Source organism: Pecten maximus, chromosome 15 (genome assembly GCF_902652985.1).
Source record: "Pecten maximus chromosome 15, xPecMax1.1, whole genome shotgun sequence".
NCBI lineage: Eukaryota > Metazoa > Mollusca > Bivalvia > Pectinida > Pectinidae > Pecten > Pecten maximus.
Genome location: NC_047029.1, coordinates 28,803,121 through 28,823,243, shown reverse-complemented (window position 1 = coordinate 28,823,243; position 20,123 = coordinate 28,803,121). Strand labels below are relative to the sequence as shown.

Below are 20,123 nucleotides of genomic sequence, written 5' to 3'. Positions count from 1 at the left end.
TGAATGAGTGTTGTTGTTTTTTTACATGTACTCTACACTAGATCTATTTCTTTCTTTTTTTACACCAAATAGATGTGGCGCCTCTAACATTATGATCTCACATTCAGGTGGTGGTGTTGTTGTTATGTTTTGTTTTGTTTTTGTTTATCAATATGCTACGGATGTTATGACGTTGAAAATTGGGTAGTTCAATATACATACTCCACATACTTTTTTCAAGTTTTCTTCATTTATCTTGAAAAAGGTTTTTTTCACGATATCTGTATAAAAATCATGGTTTACCTGACTTGCACCTTTGGCTGTCAAAGATGTTTTCCCACATCCACTTTCTCCATGGAGAACGAACGGTCTGTTAGAAGGACCCACAATGTGCTCCTCTATTTTCTTTACAATGTCCCCACGTCCTTGGAATACTTTGCAATATTTTGTACATGCGTGCAGATGCTGTAGGGCTTCCGTGAAAACTGGATCACTAGATAACCTTTCATGTTTTGCCATAGCATTGTCCACAAGCATGGCGATAGAAGTATGGAAGTGATTTGTAAAGTTTTCTAAATATTCTTGTGTGTGTCTTTGTCAATTCCTTCTCTACCCCATTCTACTTTGAAACGAACTAAATTGCTTTCTGGCATTTTCTTTGTCAGTTTTTCGTCACGAAGAACTTGAAGGAGCTTCTGCGCCTCCCCGTCAATGTTTCGAGCAGCAAAGTCCACGAATTTGTAGGCAAAACGATACATTGTTGGATTAATGTTTGCGATTTCTCTGACGTATGCGAGGCAATGATCCTGCACGTTATTTGCCTTCAGGATACCGCGTTCAACTTCCCTCTCCGTCACTGTAAGATAAATAATAAGTTTTATAAAAGATGTGGGTGCAAAACAGAGTAAAATCTGTCAAGCAAATACATTTGGAAGTGCTCATATATAAGCATATTATAAAGTTTAATCAGATTACAGCATTACTGAATCGGCACAAATAATATCGAAACCATCTTACAGTCAAACTTCGATATCTCGAAGCCAGTGGGTAAATGGATAAACTTCTAGATATCTCGAATATTCCAGGTAGCTAAGCCTACATATAATTTTACTGTACGAACTGAATTATAACCTAAAGTTCAGCAAAGACTTCGAGCTATCAGAGTTCGAGACAAAGAAGTCTCCCTGCATAATCAACTTAATTAAATTCAATAGTGATCAAGCGCTATGTTTTACTAATAAACACAGACTATTGTTTAAATTTACTACACATTTATATTTTCAAATTTATTTATTGGTTTGCGGGTTTTTGTAACAAAGTAAATGCAATAACGTACCCGACATGAAGTAGTTATGCATCTGTTCTCGGTCAAGCTTTTTCGTTATAAAAAGTACTTGAGCGGCCTTTCTCATTATCCGTTGTAGCTTTAGGAACGTCTCCCACCAGGTATTTTGGTCAAGTTCTTGTAGCCGCTGATGCCTCTGAAAAAAGGTTTTATTTTAAAACAAATTATTAACATATGAACGATTTCTATATAACTGGCAGTAAACTGAACCACTTTATTATAAATGCTACAATGTCACAAAATGTATAAAATGGCACTCACATGTTTATAAATATATCTTATCAATACTAACAAATGAAAAACATAACAGCGTCCTAAAATTATCAGAAAGTTATATAGCAGTTTTAGAGGTGGAGTAGAATTCCTTCGAATTGCAATTCATTAAATATTGACTATAAATTCAAAAAATGCTCAAACTTTTTTTGTCAAAACGTAACAATCGTTATTACGCCTTTGTCGTATCCCGGAGACCATGACATGTAAAAAAAAGAAAGGATAAAATCTGTATATGTAGAAGTTTGTTGTAGGCTTCAGCAGCATTAAGTGCTGAACAGGGTGGGGGAAAAGTTTATTTTCTGCGGGTACATAATTTTATTGCTGTTGAGTTTAGTTAGAAACACGTTAATTCCTGTATTAGAGATTTCTTTTGCAATTTCTATCCATGTTCATGTTAATATCATTAGTAATAAGTACGTGTATTTAAGTAATACTGATAATAAAGTTTCAAGTTTGATACACAATCATGAGGTTTTTTACTGTCAATGAAGTAACATTCTGCAGGAGATTAAAATTCGCGAATAATTGTCCTCTCTTATCAACCCAAAACTAAACTTCTCTTAAATATAATGATCCATAGTAGTCCTTCTAGCGATAACGTACTGAAATATTGCATGTGCAGATAGCATCTCAGTAATTACTTCCAAATGCCCACTTTGAAAATTATGACATTTTAATTCACCAACAGAAGGGACGTATCAAAAACGAAGTCATTTTATTCTACCAATTAACTAATTACAGCGGTTGTCTGTCTCCTTTCACATCACTCAAATGTAATCGTTGAAAAATTATCTAATCATGACATACATGCTTTCACTTTTAAATGATTGAACAAAATATTGACATTTCTCAAAATAGAATTTATGACGCAGGCAGAGTTTTTATATGCCTGGGACATGCGATTTTTTATCGTAGGTTGTGGTATCAATTTAAAACAGGAGGCGATAAAATTCGCATGATGTTCCTGTCTCCACACGAAAAAAAAATACTATCGAGCTCAAATCGACTGAAAGTCTTGCTGGTCGTTTTTACAGTACTGCTATGTAAATATAATTTGTCTAGTGCTTTATAAACGTCAGTAATATACTTTCATGCAACACATTATGACCCTTTAAACCTCTACACAAAGAATACCTTACACAATTGCATAAACAATTCAATTTGAACACTGTTTATAGCTTCCAATATAGCTTGTACAATATTGTAATATTAGTATAACAGATAATAGCATTGTTGCCTGATCGATTGTCTTCTTGTTTTCGTTAAAGCATAGAAACAAACGCCGTTGCTAACTGATCATGTCTCATCGATTGTAGTTTTTTCTTTGAGATCAAACGAATAAAGCAGTAATGATGGTTTTTACCTTTGTTTAAGCATCGTAGAGCCATCTATGTAACGATATTAGTTAAATCTACCATAGAGTCAAAGATACACTTTACATTCAGTTTTAATCAAGATCTTTGTCGTTAAAATGTCATACGTCAATAGCAAGAATTGACCGGATACTTAAACAACATTGAATTTAACAAAATGTCGTTGAAATGAGGGATGACAAGTCCTTCTGATGAGGAAATTACATCACAAAAAGTCACAGTTTGATGAAATTTCACAATTGGATAAAATAAAAGCATGCTTTTCCGACAATCTAATTGAAGCATATTTTTGAAGTATTTTTAACGAGGGAAAATCTATTTGAATCAATTGGTAGATATGCCGTTACATACATGTCTGCCACAAAATGTATAATATATACTTAGTAATCTTTTACTAGTATTGGTTTTGTTTTAGAATTACGATTGCTTTTATGTATCGATATTCTCTTGGTGTTTTTACATTATACTGTGTAGTATGTAATATTCGTGGGGATTTAAGTTCACTTTATTAGCGATCATTAGATATCGCGCGAAAATAAACACCCATCGAACATTTATATACAAACAATTGTTGCATAAGTGTCCAATGTAGAATGTTTACAAGGCGTGGTTGTAGAAATATAATACCCGCAAACTGAGTCCGGCTGGAACAACCGCAAGATACCGACCCCATGACGTGTAACAACTATACAGTATTGAAGAAGACATGTTCGTTCATTTTACATATCAGTCGGTCTTTTCTTATGAATCAATGTACATGTATACTTGAAAGGGATTCCACTAATGTCAATATGATTATACTAAAGCATTTCGGCTTCGAATCTCTTCTTTTTGTTGCATATGAATCGATGACTAATCATTAAGTCATTTTCAGTCTTTGAACACAGCAGATTTGAATCGTTTCAGTAGAACCATTTGCTAAGTGTTTAATCAAGTGTGTAAATAAACACAATTTACGTCATATAAGGCTTTTAAGGATACCACCTTCAACATTCACGATACATAGCAATCAGGAGAATGTTATGTAAATCTGACTTCACTGCGCCAGGATTTAGATGAAGATCAGACAACGCGATAATGTCATTAACTCCATGCATTGCGAAGTAAACCGTAGCTAACTTTTATCTCGTGGTGTTCAATGAATTTAGTCCGCCTGAATGATGACGGGAATTTTCTTTCCACCGTGTCCTTGAAAAATATGATGCCTGAACACGCACTTCATGTAACTGGAGCAAGAATTAATATGTGTGTCAGTAGACACGGTTGGCCTCTTTTATCTTTTATTGTTCAATAACATTAACTGTTCAGAAATAACACTAAGACATGCATGTCTGAGTTCCCTCAATTAATCAAATTAAATAATATAATTCATACAGAAAACTCTGGAGTGAATCTCCGATCCTAGACACTACATATCCTATCCTTTACTAAAACAATGTCCTTTAGGGAATTCGAAAATGATGTAAAAAAGGGATATACTTTTATATATTGAAAATGGTTTCATCTTTATTCTGCAATTTTATCTATAATTTTCTAACATTTTGTCAAGTCAGTTAAATTTCTTTGAGGAGCATTTATATTCTTTTAATTTAATCAGGATTATAAAAATGGTACCTTATTGTTGAAGTTTGTAAGTATGGAGCTGATTGGCTGTAAGACATAGACGGCTGGCACAGTGTTTTCGTCCTTCATGTACCACTTGTCAAGGACATCAATCTCGTCCTTTACGGACTTAACACATTCCCGAATCATTTCGAACTCCGTGGCTACAATGAATGTCGGCAATGGTCGGTACCCGTACTTCTGACCCAGGAAGACCTGTCAAACAAAAGAACAAAACAATGTATTTAGGTGAGATGTTCAATAGACTATTTTTAAAAATTAATCAATATTTAAAAACAGATGGTTTACGACGGGTTGCGTATTGGTATCTATGAAAAGCTTAACACAAAAACTTATTAAATATACACATAGGTGTGGTTTTCTAATAGAACAAAATAATATGAAATGTCAGTATAATGATTTAAATGAGAAATTGAAATGAAACTTGTTCCAAATGTTTTATACGTACTAAATGAATTCGTCCGCTTGTACTGATAAACTACAAGGGATAATCATAAACATGGCTTTAGCTACGTAACGTCCTACTAACACCAAGATGACTTTTTGAACAATTGGCAGCCAACTTTTTCTTAAATGTTAACGGACTAGATGGTATTAAGTCATAAACTTTCAAAAATATAATGATAATGGACATAACAACATGATTGTGCACGAAATCGCGCTCAAAATGAAAATGCATCCCAAAGTTTACATTTAACTGAAGACACTGACATTTATGAACAACTATTTAACTGTAGTTTGCTCTATCTGACCTTAAGAAGACATTAAAACATTAAGCAATTTAACCGATAGTCTTACTTCATGACGTGGACATCGAAAAAATAATGGCGGGGCATTTGACACCCCGATGATTTCCGAGGTCACCCAGTACTCTACAAGGGCGTCGACCCTTAATTATTATTCCTGTATTTATCTGCCCCTATTAGCTTTGATTGATCAGCAGTGATAAACCTGGCCTAATGCTTCCCGGACATGGCAGGTTCGACTTGCGCTCACAAGGGTATTAAAGTGTGCACTTGATATTAATGTTCTCTAATACCTGGCTGTTTCCGTATAGAGACAATCCAATGGCTCTAAACCTAAGTACTGAATGACATATACTGGAACAATGAATGACGTCTCTGAATGTAAAATATTCATAAAACAAGAGAGTTTGCTTTGTTAAAGCATTTTCGTTAACAACGTTCATTTGATTTGAAGCATTTAATGTATACAATCTGTTAAAACACTACTTTCAATTCTAAATTATGTTTTATCTCTCTATTCATTCTACACAATACACTATGAAATATTCTGTGGCCGATTAAAATGCGCTAAAATTAATCGCCACATAATAGTTTCAATCACAGGTACAGTAGGCCTTTTATGACAATTAATCGCAATAAAGTTATTAAACATGAAAACGCGAAATAATGTCGCCGCGAAAAGGAGTTGGTTTACAGTATCTTCCAAAACTGTTGACCGTAATCATATTATTTGGAAATACAAGACTCAAAATCATATTTGAGCAAAGAGGCAGTAGGCCAACATACTTTAATTTACTTTACTTTTTATTACTTTTTACTGGTGATCACGACTGCAACTATTACCTGAAAAAAAGTTAAATGTGTTTTATGTGTGTGTGTTTTTTTTTTTTTTGTTTTTTTTATTGCAGACAGAGTAGCCATTATTATGTTTAATCAAAATATATTTAACATGCGTCACTTCCTTTTTTGGAGTCTGCAACGAGAGTTTGTCTGATATATTGTAAACGTACATTATTTTGCATTTCAAATTTTAGCGCATTTGGAATTTTAAGATTAGCGCATTGATGAAATGGCCAGAATGTCAATTAGCGCAATACTAATTTAGCAAAACCCACTAAAATAAAATTACCGCTAAAATGTACCTTTACAATATCAAGTTAAATCTCAACAAAATTTCCTCAAAATCCAATTTTAAAATAAGCCTAGTAGACCAATGACAGGCGATTGTTGACAGACGAACGGACGTATGAAATGACAACTCTGCATCGTCAATTATGGACGAGTTAAACAATAATCATACAATAAACTCCACTCTGGTGTTTGTGTTACAAATAATATTGTTGAATGAGCGTTATAAATGATATTATCGGGAAATAAACGCATTAGTTACCGCGGAATATGTAAATTGAAGGGATATATTGGCGACGTACTCGCAACACAATTGATAAAGTGACGTGAATGGTACAATTATGCAGAATGTGGCCATCATTTATTCAATGTAATCGGATCCGTTCACACTATTGTGGCAAATTTTATCGACATCGTACACCAATTCCACAACACAAGGGGCAGGAACATGGATACGGGGGAAACATGTTGTTGTTCACTCGACGATGTGATGCTTGGGGTATTTATAACAAAAGATTCTCCTCTGGATCATTGATTCTGTTCGTAAAGAATTAGAAATATAATTCTTTGTCTACCTAATGAAAAATAATTAATGCATGAAGCACTATGTTAGTACTCGCTGATAATCCTATATTTCATTTTGTGTAATTGATGAGTTGCCACAGCATGTCGTTAGCATTATAAAGTCGTCTGTTGCTATCTTAACAAGTGAGACTATAGAAAAAGGATAAACAAAACAAAATATATGTGGCATTGTTAATACACAAGGGACAATCAGAACTCAAAGTCGATAAAAAAATTCATCAACTGAGGAGTCAACGATTTAAGTGGAATGGTTATCTATCCCAGCATGCACCGGAAACAAAACAAGTTGTTCCGAGACGGTTTTCTCTTTGCCACAGGAAGTTAAAAATAGTTGTCCATATCTGTTATTCAAATTATTCATAGAATTACCATTATGCGTAAATACCAAATTAAAGGGAAAAGACTGATTGGGATAGAAGTGAGGTATTTTAAGTTCCCGTTTGACGTTTAAACATGTCCCTATGAAAACAATACAATTATTTACACATATTCCTTCTTTGCAATCACAACTCGAAATTGATGCATATGTTATGTACCAAACTTTCTTCAATGCAGCGTATAGTAATATAATAGCACATGATTTAAAATACTAATTTGATTTATCTTAGATTTGATCAATTGTCACAGGTTGAATCCCTGGGCTTTTAAAGGTTAACACCGAACCACTCTGTGGAGACACGTTGATCTATAGACACATCCTCTGCCAGGGGAATGCACAATTATTCAAATAAAGGACTTAATGGAAGCATTTCCCCTGACACGACGGTAAAATGTAGTGTATATTGTTCTATATCTGTAACAATAAGGGATCTAGTCTAATCCTTTTATTACAGATCATCGATAGTTTCAACTTTGACCTATATGAAGCCTGCTTACGTCATAAACCGGAATGTCTTTCCCGCATATACGTAAATACGATGTATTGATTGGATGGTTGGCAAGTTATTTATTAACATTAATCAAAGGAAGCTGATTTATTTTACAATTGAGCCTAATGGAAATGGCAAGTTTCTAGCATATAGATCGCTATGTCCGGTTCATAGAATTTTACAAGCTCATTGATTTTTGGTTCCGATTGGAATTATTACAGGAAGATTTTTATTAATTTTAGTCAGCTTGAATGTTTAATAAGTAGTGAAATCGAATTAATTTTCACCGGTTTAGCTTGAGATTTTTCCAATGTTATTGTCAATCACAATTACAAAGTAAATATTAGAGAACAACATTTCTAAACTAAAATCCTTTTAAAAATAGATTTATGTGAACATAATAACACTCGTGTTTAAACACTATATACCCTGATAGATAACCTAGCCTTTATCTCTTTCTGGTTTTCCTTTATCGCCAAATAAATACATTTGATTGAATCTTTGTTTCTGCAGTTTCAAATAATGTCCATTGGTAATATTTTCAGCCTACACCGTTGTCACGTTCAATTGCTATTATGTGAACGGATGTCAGTCATTCATTGGATCGATACCAAGAGAAGTGTATAAAGTCCAAATCATCCTAATTCGCCTTCTGTGGCTGTGCATCAACGACCAGGAAGCCAACACACACTTATCAGCTATATTCAACTGGCCGTGTCTTTTTATCTAGCAGTATGGTCTTTGGTTCTATGTTCTGTGATGATCATGTGCATCAATAGCAACAGCAATCATCAGGTATTGGCCTACATACACTGCTGTGAAGGATTGGTGAAAATGTAATTGTGGAAGAAAGACGGGGCGAAATTGAGTAGCATCGCTGTTGACTTCATATCATAAAACAGGCTGATATAAGTGACTGACAATCATGAATTCTTTCGCGATCCTGCACACTTTTGTTGCATATATAATTGGATATTTAATTGAACGTATTGAAAGGATTAATGTCTTTTTCATAGCTGTACATGTAAAAGGAGCAACGGGAATCCCAATAAATTCCCTCCATAATCTAATGTAGAACAAAAACCAATCAAAATGCTACTTGCATATAGAGATATAACACTAACGCTCTGAAAAGAATGTGATGAAAAATACATAATTGTAACCGATACACAAAAACAGATTAAATTGATTCTGTAGCAAAGCCGATATCAGATGATGGAGACAATAACATCATATGTCGGTCCTTAGAAACACTCTGCTCTATACTACATAAAGTATATAATTCAGCTGAAGTAGTTTCCAGTTGAGTGCAAATACGATAAAACAATTCAGGCGTGAACGGGAGACAGAGAAATCAACACTGGGCACGGTCGGGTGAGTTATCATTTCGGATCAAAGGCAATGTATAATTTAGAAGTATCTCAGGGTTCTAAAGGTAGATATTCAAATGATCAACTGTTTCAGACACACACTTGTATATTGTCATCTTACAGATAATAATATTGGATCTGTATCATCCTGTCATCGTCGTCGTCGGTTGTTTACTTTTGTAGATAAAGAACTACTTACCACAAAGTTTGGACCAATAGAAAGACGTTGGCAGTTGTCAATTTCCTGCATACATAATTGGGTGGTCATGTGATCGTCTGTAGCCTCGTCTCGAACTCCCCATCTCATGTCCACGACCTATGTAACATAAAAGCAGGTTATGTAAGCATTTGATCTACATACATTTTAATTGCGTATACAAATTGTATCTACCCTAATATCAATGTCACATCTACTATTAAATAACTATTCTGTTATCAGAGTCATAACATTAACTTGATAAACTATGTTATAAATACATGTCCAATAACAACTGACAGAGTTGTAATATGCTTTATTCCCTTCGAATGTGAGGTTATGACGTCCTAGCGCCAAATGCAAGGTGCCATAAGAAAAAGGAACATGGAGTAGCAAAAGTAACTATTAAAGACTTCACACCAGTCTGATCAAATGCTATTTTCATAAGAGAGCAGATCAGTAAGATAAACATTTTAGGTTCGTTTCATAAATGTCAAACTAAAGGAAACTTATAATTTACAATGAGCATTGTGTCATTTACAGACAAACCAAATGTATGGACATTTTTATCCGAGTTATAGTTGCATGTTTTTGTCAAAACCATTTGCAACTTAACACTACTATGTGTATAAGGCCTAGGTAAACAACAAAGTGCCTAACATAGGCCCGACTGCTGGATTTGAACCAATGACCTACCAGTCAAGAGGACCACTTATTACAAACTTTCTACTTAGTTTCTTTTATGTACAATGTATTAGAGTTTGTGTGTTGTTTTTTTCTGGATTGATCTCTCCGTGAACTGCATGGATCATGATAAGGTTAGGTCCCCCTGTAGTAGTTGGTGGCTACCTCACAAAACAACATACACTGTATCAGAGGTCAGAACAGTCAGAGCAATTAGGGTAAAGTGCCCCCAAGAAGGCGCATCCACGAAAGCCCATAAACTCAGCGTCCTAAGAAACACAAACGGACCTGAATGGGGATCACACACCTGACACTGCGGATCGTAGCATGTTCAACCAACTTAGCTACTGTAGCCTTTTCAGTTTATGTGTATTATGGACGGTTATTGATGCCTATTTCAAACTTCATTAAGAATATCCATCTATTACGTTTTCTTTGAGTCTGTCACTAAATGGTCCAAGGTGATTATTTCGACCTGAGAATGGCTATCACTTACCCCAAACATTAAAGAAACGGATGTCTCACAAACCCATGATTACGATGTTTGGGATAGCTACAAACGGTATGTATAAGACATAATTGGAAATAGCGCATTACATTATTCTATATAACAAATTGTCATGCAAACGGGGACATAAAGATTTATGTCAGACCAAAACGAGGACAGTCTAAAGTCCAATATTTATTGAATAAATACTGACGTAAAGGCAGTTTGATTCAATAAATATTCGGATTTTTAAATAAAAAAAAAACCTTCGTGACAGAATATGATTTTGGAAGTCAAAGTGAAAGTGACACGTCATTATAAGCAGGAAATTACTCCGCCATTACCTAACAGACCAAATGGAAGTAGTCTCGTTGTGTCAACGGGAATCATGCAATTAAAACAAGAGTATGGCCGCTCTATAAAAAGTCATGGTAGTTAATGACGAATTATTGGGATACGTCCGAATGATTTAAAGCGTCCGCGTCTTTCAAACGATTATTAAGTTGTTAAATACGGGTTGCCGTGATAAAGCGTCTAACTGAAGTCGATAAAAGCAATGATGCTATTTTACATCCACAATGAAAACCCTACTTCCGGCACGTAGTGTTAATGTTGGCTATCAGTGTCAATGTCTGACAGAGTTACGACTGTATCTGGCGTGTAGAGATATCGGGTCAGTGACGTCATCAACTGTTGTGATCCAAACACTTTCCGTTAAACTGCTAATGACCGCTGACCAATTTTGTGGGAAAACGGTTAATTTGGATGTTGCTTGGTGATAGTATTTTGTTACTAAACATGTGTTGGCAGGATATAGCAGTGAGGAAGACGCAATCTAGAAAGCGGTCACACGGAACAAAGACAATGTTCCAATTTCTATTCAGTTAGCTTCGTGTACACGTCCAACATTGATACATTATTGTATATGCTTCGCCGTTGCTTCCGCATAGCTGGTTATTTTAGCGAGTGTAAAATTTAGCTGTTTAATGTCAAATTTCAGGGATTAAGTGTTAGCCGTTTACTTTAAGCTTCTTTTCATTAATGTGCGGTAAAAGAGAAAGACAATTGCAAATTTTTAATTATAAATTGTTAAAATGTAAATGCTTTCTTTAAAAAATATTTAGACGATACAACAGCCTAGACCTTTCTCTATATCGTGGACAAACGATATGTACACACGCATAAGTATGTGTACTTATATTGTGATCCAGGTAAAAAAAAAACACTACACTGTGCAAGTGGTGAAAGTTTTGCGAATTTGATTTTGGTGACGTTAATATCTTAAAATATTCAGATGCTCCTATTTCATCGTTTCACAAGTCGCTAAATTATCGTTTTAGATATGTAAAATCGCTTTACATGGTGACAGCTGATTGCCAAATCATTTCTGACAATGATATAAATTTATCATTATTTTTATGTACACTATGTGTTGTGTAAGTTTCATGTTTTGTTTTAAACTTGATTTGATAAAAAGACATGTTTGGAATTCAATCCAAATTGGTAATATAAAAATTTTATAGTCTGACTGACTTCTGTGATTTTTGCCAAACAAGATTTATCGATACACCTTTATATATTCAATATATAGTACAATACCAGTTTTGTCACGTAACGCCATCTATAATAATGTATTCAAAGGATTGTATAAAAAGACTCAAGATATTAAACAGAGTTACAGTAGAGCCAAAAAGTTATCAAACTGCATAATATAGTAGTTTCGTTCGTGTAGAACTTATGTAATAAACAGCATTTCTCTGACCGTTGTCAACGTCCTAACGATGCACAATATACTGTTTACTCCCATCGACAGCACGTTTTTCAGATGTTGCCACTGTGGCCTAGGAGAAAGATCAATGATGGATGTTAAATGGTTGTGCAGGTAATGCTTCTTTGGAAGAGCAGTTTATATAAATAAAATATGTTCTACTTCAAAGACGCATTAATAAATTGGGTAATTAAGTCTTCTTTTTAAGTGCCCATAAAACTACTAGAGACAGTTATATATAATTTCAAATCTGATCTCCAAGAAACACAACAATATCCATTCAGAAAAACACACATCAACGTGGGTAATTAACTGGAACTATTGCCATCATCAACCCCATTTCGTCTCTACATTAATTATTTATGTCATTACTTATAAACAGATCTATAGTTTAAAAGCATTAAGATACATGATAACAAAGGAATGTATAATATATCCAAGTATATTCAGGCAATGTTTGGTTTTGTTTAACACACACATCATCATACAGTGTATATGTACATTTTGATAGAAAAAATGTAAAATTCATTCATTTTATAACAATTTCCAAACAAACTATATTAATCGCGCTTGGTGACCCGGATTGAAGTGTGCAAGGGTTTTTAGTGACAGGAGAAAACCCACGTTGTCGGGCAAGTGACCCCTAACCTTTTCACGTCCGATTTAGAAATCAGACCCCGGACGTCTAGGTGAAAGTGTGTTACGAATGTGCCACCTGACCATACATTTTAACACGACACGGAATGCCAACAAGACAAGTAAAAATAAAAAGAAGGCAGGGTATTAAACACAACAAAATGAAAACCAAATTGGTGCCAAACAACCGAGGGAAAGGTATATGTAGTGGGAATGTTTCTCAGTTATAGATCCGCCATGTTGTGTGAAAAATACAAGAGCAAAAGCTATTGGCCAAACATCTGCATAAAAGTTGTTATGTTTAAGAACGGTGCTAATTACATATATTTCTGGGATTTGAAACTTGATTTAGCTTACGTTAGGTAAGAATAATTAACTCTCCCGGTAAATAACAAGCAAACATGATCAATATGTCGTGTCAGATTGAGTGCAAATGTGTCGAATTCCTAAAATTTATATTCTACACTAACAATTAAACCGGAAACGGTACTCCGGAATCAATCAAAAGGGGTTTCGTGTAACCTATGTCATGAAGATTACTCGCCGGTTTCATTATTGCAGCGTTAATGAAACAGATATCGGTTTAAATTGGGTTTGGAGAAATGGATTCTTTACCATCGTTATTCATTAATTGATTAATGAATTATCGTGTTGTATTATAGAACGTACATGTAACCTTTTTTCTAGATGAATACAAGGCATACTGAATCGATTGGGCGAGGATGAATGCTTTATATTTTACACGAATATGAAATGAACATCATGAAATGAATCAGTCCCGTGACATCATCATCAATCGTCGTATAACAAAGGATATGTTCCGTATATACATTACAAATCCAGCCAACATTTATTCATTTCATAAATCATGATCAATGATACATGAGCAAAGGTATATAAAATAAAGGTAAACTAATTAATGATTGACGGAAAACCAATATTGGTGAGTTAAAGCGTTAAATGTACTTAGGCCTATATTCCACAGTGGATGTATTTGAATTATTGATACAATTATTTATTTGTGACCGGATTCCATGATTTATCATTCGGTGGAAGAAACACAATAGGGTATTGTTTTATGCAGTAAAGTGATACAGCCGTCAACCCCGACATACAGTACTTATCAAATAAAACATTAGACAGTTTCTCTTATCTTTTGACATGAAATCATTGTTATTAGCCAATAAAAAATTAATACTGATTCACTACTAACATTACAAATCATCATGGGGTCAGCCATTGACCAACATCTCGGAACACCACTAACCCATATTCAACAAAACCGATAATGATATAACATTGATTAAATACATACTGATCGCTAATGGCTATGAGCTAGACATATGAGGAAATAAATTTAGCATATTATGAAATATTTTCGTCAGGTATTCAATGTGAATAGGCTTTCGTTTAACTAGTATCATAACCATGCAGTATTTGATTTGCAAATTACTGGGTGCTTCCTACCAACATGGTAAGGCTGAACTGGCAATGGTAATTTTGTAGCCACAGCAACATTTAACTGCAACAGATGGTATTCATAATTTCTATACACAAATAAAGTCGATCCTGTCACAATAAATCAATTAAAATAAGATTGAGTATCGATATCATATTAATGGAAATAAATTGGATTATCAACATCATAAAAAGGGCATGCCTTGATGGGTTGTCAAAATGAAGACTAAACCTTATCTGTAACCAGGGAAAAGGGCCATTAGGACCCTCATATAGCGTTTAAACATTGGCAAGCCCTGTTTAATCCCTAAACAGAATGAGATACCACAGATATTTAGGACGTTCGATTAAGCTTTTACCCTGCAATCACTTATCGTTTAATTGTATTCGATTTAATTTTACTGGATAGAAAATGGAGCATTGATCCGACAAAGCCATTTATCTAACAATTTCTTAGCTACCACCTAACACATCTCTATTTGTCGCGGTGGAATCACAGATAACCCCCTCAATATCTAACAATAGGGCGTTCGAGGTACACATGATTTATGAGTCAATGAAATCCCTCTTCTCTGGCCAGTGCCAAGATTACATTAAATCAGCAACTTTTTTTCGTAGAGAAATACAGTTTTAACATGAAAAAGACACGTGTGTAACAACGTGGGGAACATTTTCCGAAAAATAAATACCAAGGTACAACTAGCGTGTCACAAATGTTTGGTTTAGATTTTAGTTAGACGGATTCAATTATCAAGCGTTTTGTCGATCAATAAGTCTGGATCAAACTGATGCTTTAATTCGCCTACATGGTGTCAGACAAGGTATGGAATGGGACGGAAACTCGTTTGTTATCAACATAGACGATAAGTGGGTTGACAAGGTAAACTATTCTGGGCATAGTTATGTTTGTGTAATATGTGTTCGACGCAGATAAATCACACAAAAATAGACGAGAAATGTTTTCAATGTCCAGGTAAACCATAATGAAGGATTAAAAAATCCATAGTCCATGAACTTCATTATATTATTACATTAATGGTGTTGCATGATGCGCATGTCTATAAAAGCAACTGAAATTGGTTCAAAACAAACTTTCTAACAGCCAAGACTAAAAATGTGTTTGAACGATGGAGATCGTTATTTAATACACATCTTTTCATTATGAAATGGGAATAATGAGAAAATATACAATTCAACACAAAACAGATATCCTAAATGACATTTGAAATTGATTCAAATTTGAATTAAACAGGTAAGAAGGAGAACTTGGAATGACTTTTTTTAGTTTAGCTATTTTACCAAATTATTAACAAGGTATACGAATCACTCTTGTCGTCCTGAAAGAAGAAAAATTATAATGTGAGGCAAGATTAAAATTTGGACAGATTTTTTTCTAAATCACATTTAATTAAGTAAAAAATAGATCTATTGAGTCCTTTTATGAATATATTGTTATTGAATTACATTTAAGTCAACAAGAAATCAATCCAATTGAAAGAAATAAAGATTGTTTGTCTTTAAGAAACCTTATTTGTGAGAAAAATATCTCGAATTTGTTAAATGTCTTTTACGGTATTTTGTCGTTGTCAACGTGGAAATACAAATTGTACTAAAAGAGTACAAAATGTACTTACAAACTCAGTATAACTCATACAGTAGTTCATGTTATCAGTACTTCGATATCGTTAAAAATATCACTAGGACTTTTTGTATTTGTGATATATCGAGTGTAATGGGTTTAAGATTTGAACATTTTCAGTGTACACTATTAGATCAAATCAGGGCAATGGTCATATACTCTAGTACATTTGGTATACAATTACTACAAAGGAAATATACAAGTTTACATATGACTCAAACATTGCCGGAACTAAAGTGACGTCATTGTCCTTGTAGCCAACACACCACGTTAAGTACATATGGCGATAAGTGTTTAAAGTTTGGTAACACGATATGTTATCTGTCTTTGTTTCTTTAGAGTACGACTTTCATATTCTTCCGCGTCGATAGCACGATTACACCAAAGGCATGCGGAACTATATTTTAATCGCCTGTTCTAAATCATAATCCTGTTTAGTACAATGGGAAACTGGTAATTTGAACAGCTGTATAATATGTTTGGTAGTCCATATATTTAATACTAACAACAAGTGCGTGCCTGGGTGAGATTTAAAGCTCTCGTAAATACGGAAAAACTCGACGCGTCGCGAGGCTTTGAAATAATACGTTGCCAACTGATTAGAAAATCGGGCTCAATTGAGCAGATTAATTCGTTAAGATAGGCCTAACTATGCACTATAAAACAAAATATGTTATCGATGATACAATTCAACCTTATATTGGAGTAAAATATTTGCACAATTAATGTGATCATAGTTCATTGTCTGTACTAAGTTAATGAGGTACATATCGATCGAAGTTCCCATGAAGTCACATGGTGATGTGTACTAAGTAAACACCAAGGATAAAGTACGTCTGTAATAAATTCAGTGGAATGTTAAAAACACTTAAAAGTCAAAATCGTTCCTAATTGAAATTTCCCTACAATTATTATCATGTCACACTGATTGATTTGGAATGCCCCGTATTTTTTTGTATTTTTTTTTTTCTTTTTCTATAGCCATTGACTTTCTGCATGTTACTATAAATTGTGATACAAATTAAATAACAACACGTGCACAATAGAGAGTACAGTATCGTCTCCTTCGTAACGTGCTAAAGAATTCACGATACTCCGGGACGTTCTCTTTCGCTACCTCATCCTAGATACTCTTGGGTTAAAGTTAACATTCGTTCCCTCATCTTTTATACATTCATTCGCGAAACTCCGGGGATTATATTCACTTTCTAACACTTCCCTGATACTCTGGGGGTAGCATTCATTTTTTCACTCATCCTCGATTCATTTATCTTCTATATCAAAGGTACGACATTCACTTTCTCACTCATCTTCTATACCCAAGGTACGACATTCACTTTCTCAATCATCTTCTATACTCAATGTATCACATTCACTTTTTTACTCATCTTCTATACTCAATGTATGACATCCACTTTCTCTCACATCCTCGACACTCTAGGGTTTATATATACTTTCTTACTCATGTATCAAGGCAAAGTCGAATTAAGGCACGCAGCTGGCTGTTTCATTATTGTCCGGCAAACAAACCTGCTCAATCGCTAAGCTGTTGTATTTCTTTTGAAGATTTCAGAGGGGTGGCAACCAAGTTAATTTATTTAAGTTCTGGTCTTGAGATTCGTTTGATGTTCATCAATTGATCAATTTGTGTTTTGTCAACAAGATGGCATTGATTAAGCCTTTGATTTTGTTATGAAAAATCCCAGAGTTGTGGAGAGCGAAAGAGAACATAACCTCTGTATTATCGAGGATGTACACCGTAGCTTAAATTTTAAACTAAGTACCAATGAATTAATATATGTGTTAGGCTGTACATTTTAGACAAGTACTTTACAGAATAAATTCATATATCGATCATACTTACAGACTTAATGTACAACACACTGTTAACAAGTAATTTTAATGAAGACACGGTTCAGTGATATTGCTTAATAGTCTGCGCCGCTGCGTAAAACACCGTGCTAGTACATTGCTCTCTGATTAAGGTGGGTGGCATGTTAATATGTTCATGTTATATTTAATTTAAGAAGCCGATCCGAATTGGATTCAGACGGTATAGTTCATCGGGTGTAGATTACTGCCCTGTGTCTGTAAAGTTAGAATTTGTTGACCAATTCATCAAAGGCATCTTGGAATTATTAATGTGTCTTGATGTATAAAAACGTACGATTTTATCTTCAGATGGGTTTCATTTACTAACTTATGATATCAAACGCTTAGTGTTCTCGTATTAAGACTGTTAGTGTTTTCGGGTTAACACTGTTAGTGATTCAGGTAACGTACTTTCAACAAGGTGGCCCGGGTTCGATTCCGAATCGGAGGTGAAAAGTAATGGGGTCACCTGCCCAACCACGTGGGTTTACTCCGGGTTCTCCAGTTTCCTCCCACAGTGAGACGCGTGCTTCTATCCGAGCCAACAAGATTATTAAATATAAGTTAAAATAACTTGTTTCGATTTGTTTTGTAGAATAAATAAATTTTAAACCAAATACGTTCTCCGTACGACTCTTTTGATTGTTTGTTAAACAACATGGGAAATATAATTCCAAAGTTTAGGAATGAGATGACATAATCTTCTATATTTCCGGCTAGTTAACAGGATATGACGACGACATTTGATATCTCATGTGGTTAGTATTTTATCCTGAATCAAAGGAAATAGTAAAGTCTACCTAAATCACATTTCCTGTTAGCATGACATCATCCACATATTGAACAACTGTTTCTAGTCGATCGATTTAAGACGCTTGTGTCCTTTGGATTCATATCATATGCATATTGATTTGTTTGTTTGTTTTTGTTTAACGTCCTATTAACAGCCAGGGTCATTTAAGGACGTGCCATGTTTTAGAGGTGGAGGAAAGCCGGGGTACCCGGAGAAAAAACACCGGCCTACAGTCAGTACCTGGCAACTGCCCCACGTAGGTTTCGAACTTGCAACCCAGAGGTGGAGTGCTAGTGTTAAAGTACCTGTCTTTTTTATTTAGTATAAAATCATGGTATTCCAATGTAGCTCCTTCTGCAGTGTTATTAAATTCTTATCTTGTCCTTTCATGTACCCATTTACTTGTTAATATGAGGTAACTCAAAACTGGGGAGTGCTTTCCTTCGTTAACACGCTGGTATTTTGTTTTTGTTTACATATGAATCTATGTAATTTCGTATAGACACCAATAAAAACAGTAACATGCATGGAATAAACAGATGGTGGAGACATAACCAAATTAACATGTTTACACTGTGTCTGTATTCTGTTGTTTTCATGTTGTAATCATAGTCACGAAGACAAGAATGTTAAATAAGATTGATCATACTTCAACCTTATCATCTTTATAGAACAAGTCTTTAGCCAGAAATCTCATCATAGGATTAAATTGATTTGTGTTAGATCTATCGACCGTGTTATCTTAACTTTATGTGAAGCAAACACAGGTAACTTTTGATATTGAACGCCTATCATCTTTAAATACAATCAAAGGATACAAGGTATAAGGGTTAGCCTAACGCGGTATTTAAGGTTTGGTCAAGGGGGCTTTGATGCTAGGTTTGTCCGAATGTTAAGGAAGCCTTTACGGGATCTATTGTAGTCTACAGAGAAGCTACTAGAAGCACATTGACTATTTCCCAACCTACGGTCCATATATGGACTTTATACATTATATGGACCGAAGGTTTAGGAATTGGGCCAATTTTTTTGTAGCTACTTGAGATTTCCGTAATAAGGAGATAGCTATGTCCTTACTTTGACGTTCTGTTTAAATCCAATATTAAAATGTAGGTAACGTACTGAATAATAGGAAAAAACAGATTAAGATGCAGTCTAATTCATTTTAGCTCTATATTGTATATAAATAGGCGTTAATATCTTGTTCGTCTTTTTATGCAATCTTTTGAGAAACTAGCCAAACTATTGAATCTATACATGTGTCAGAAATTTAAGACACATCGTTATCAAACAGAA

At 34.5% G+C, this 20,123-nt stretch overlaps 1 protein-coding gene across 1 annotated transcript in view; it reads right to left on the bottom strand.

Annotated features, from left to right (window-relative positions):
• Positions 1 to 20,123, bottom strand: part of LOC117343710 (NACHT and WD repeat domain-containing protein 2-like) — a 43,146-nt gene that overhangs the window by 5,259 nt on the left and 17,764 nt on the right. The window contains 5 exon segments of the mRNA XM_033906177.1: positions 283 to 563; positions 566 to 835; positions 1,316 to 1,460; positions 4,588 to 4,791; positions 9,494 to 9,610. Of these exon segments, the coding sequence (XP_033762068.1) occupies positions 283 to 563; positions 566 to 835; positions 1,316 to 1,460; positions 4,588 to 4,791; positions 9,494 to 9,610 (1,017 nt within the window).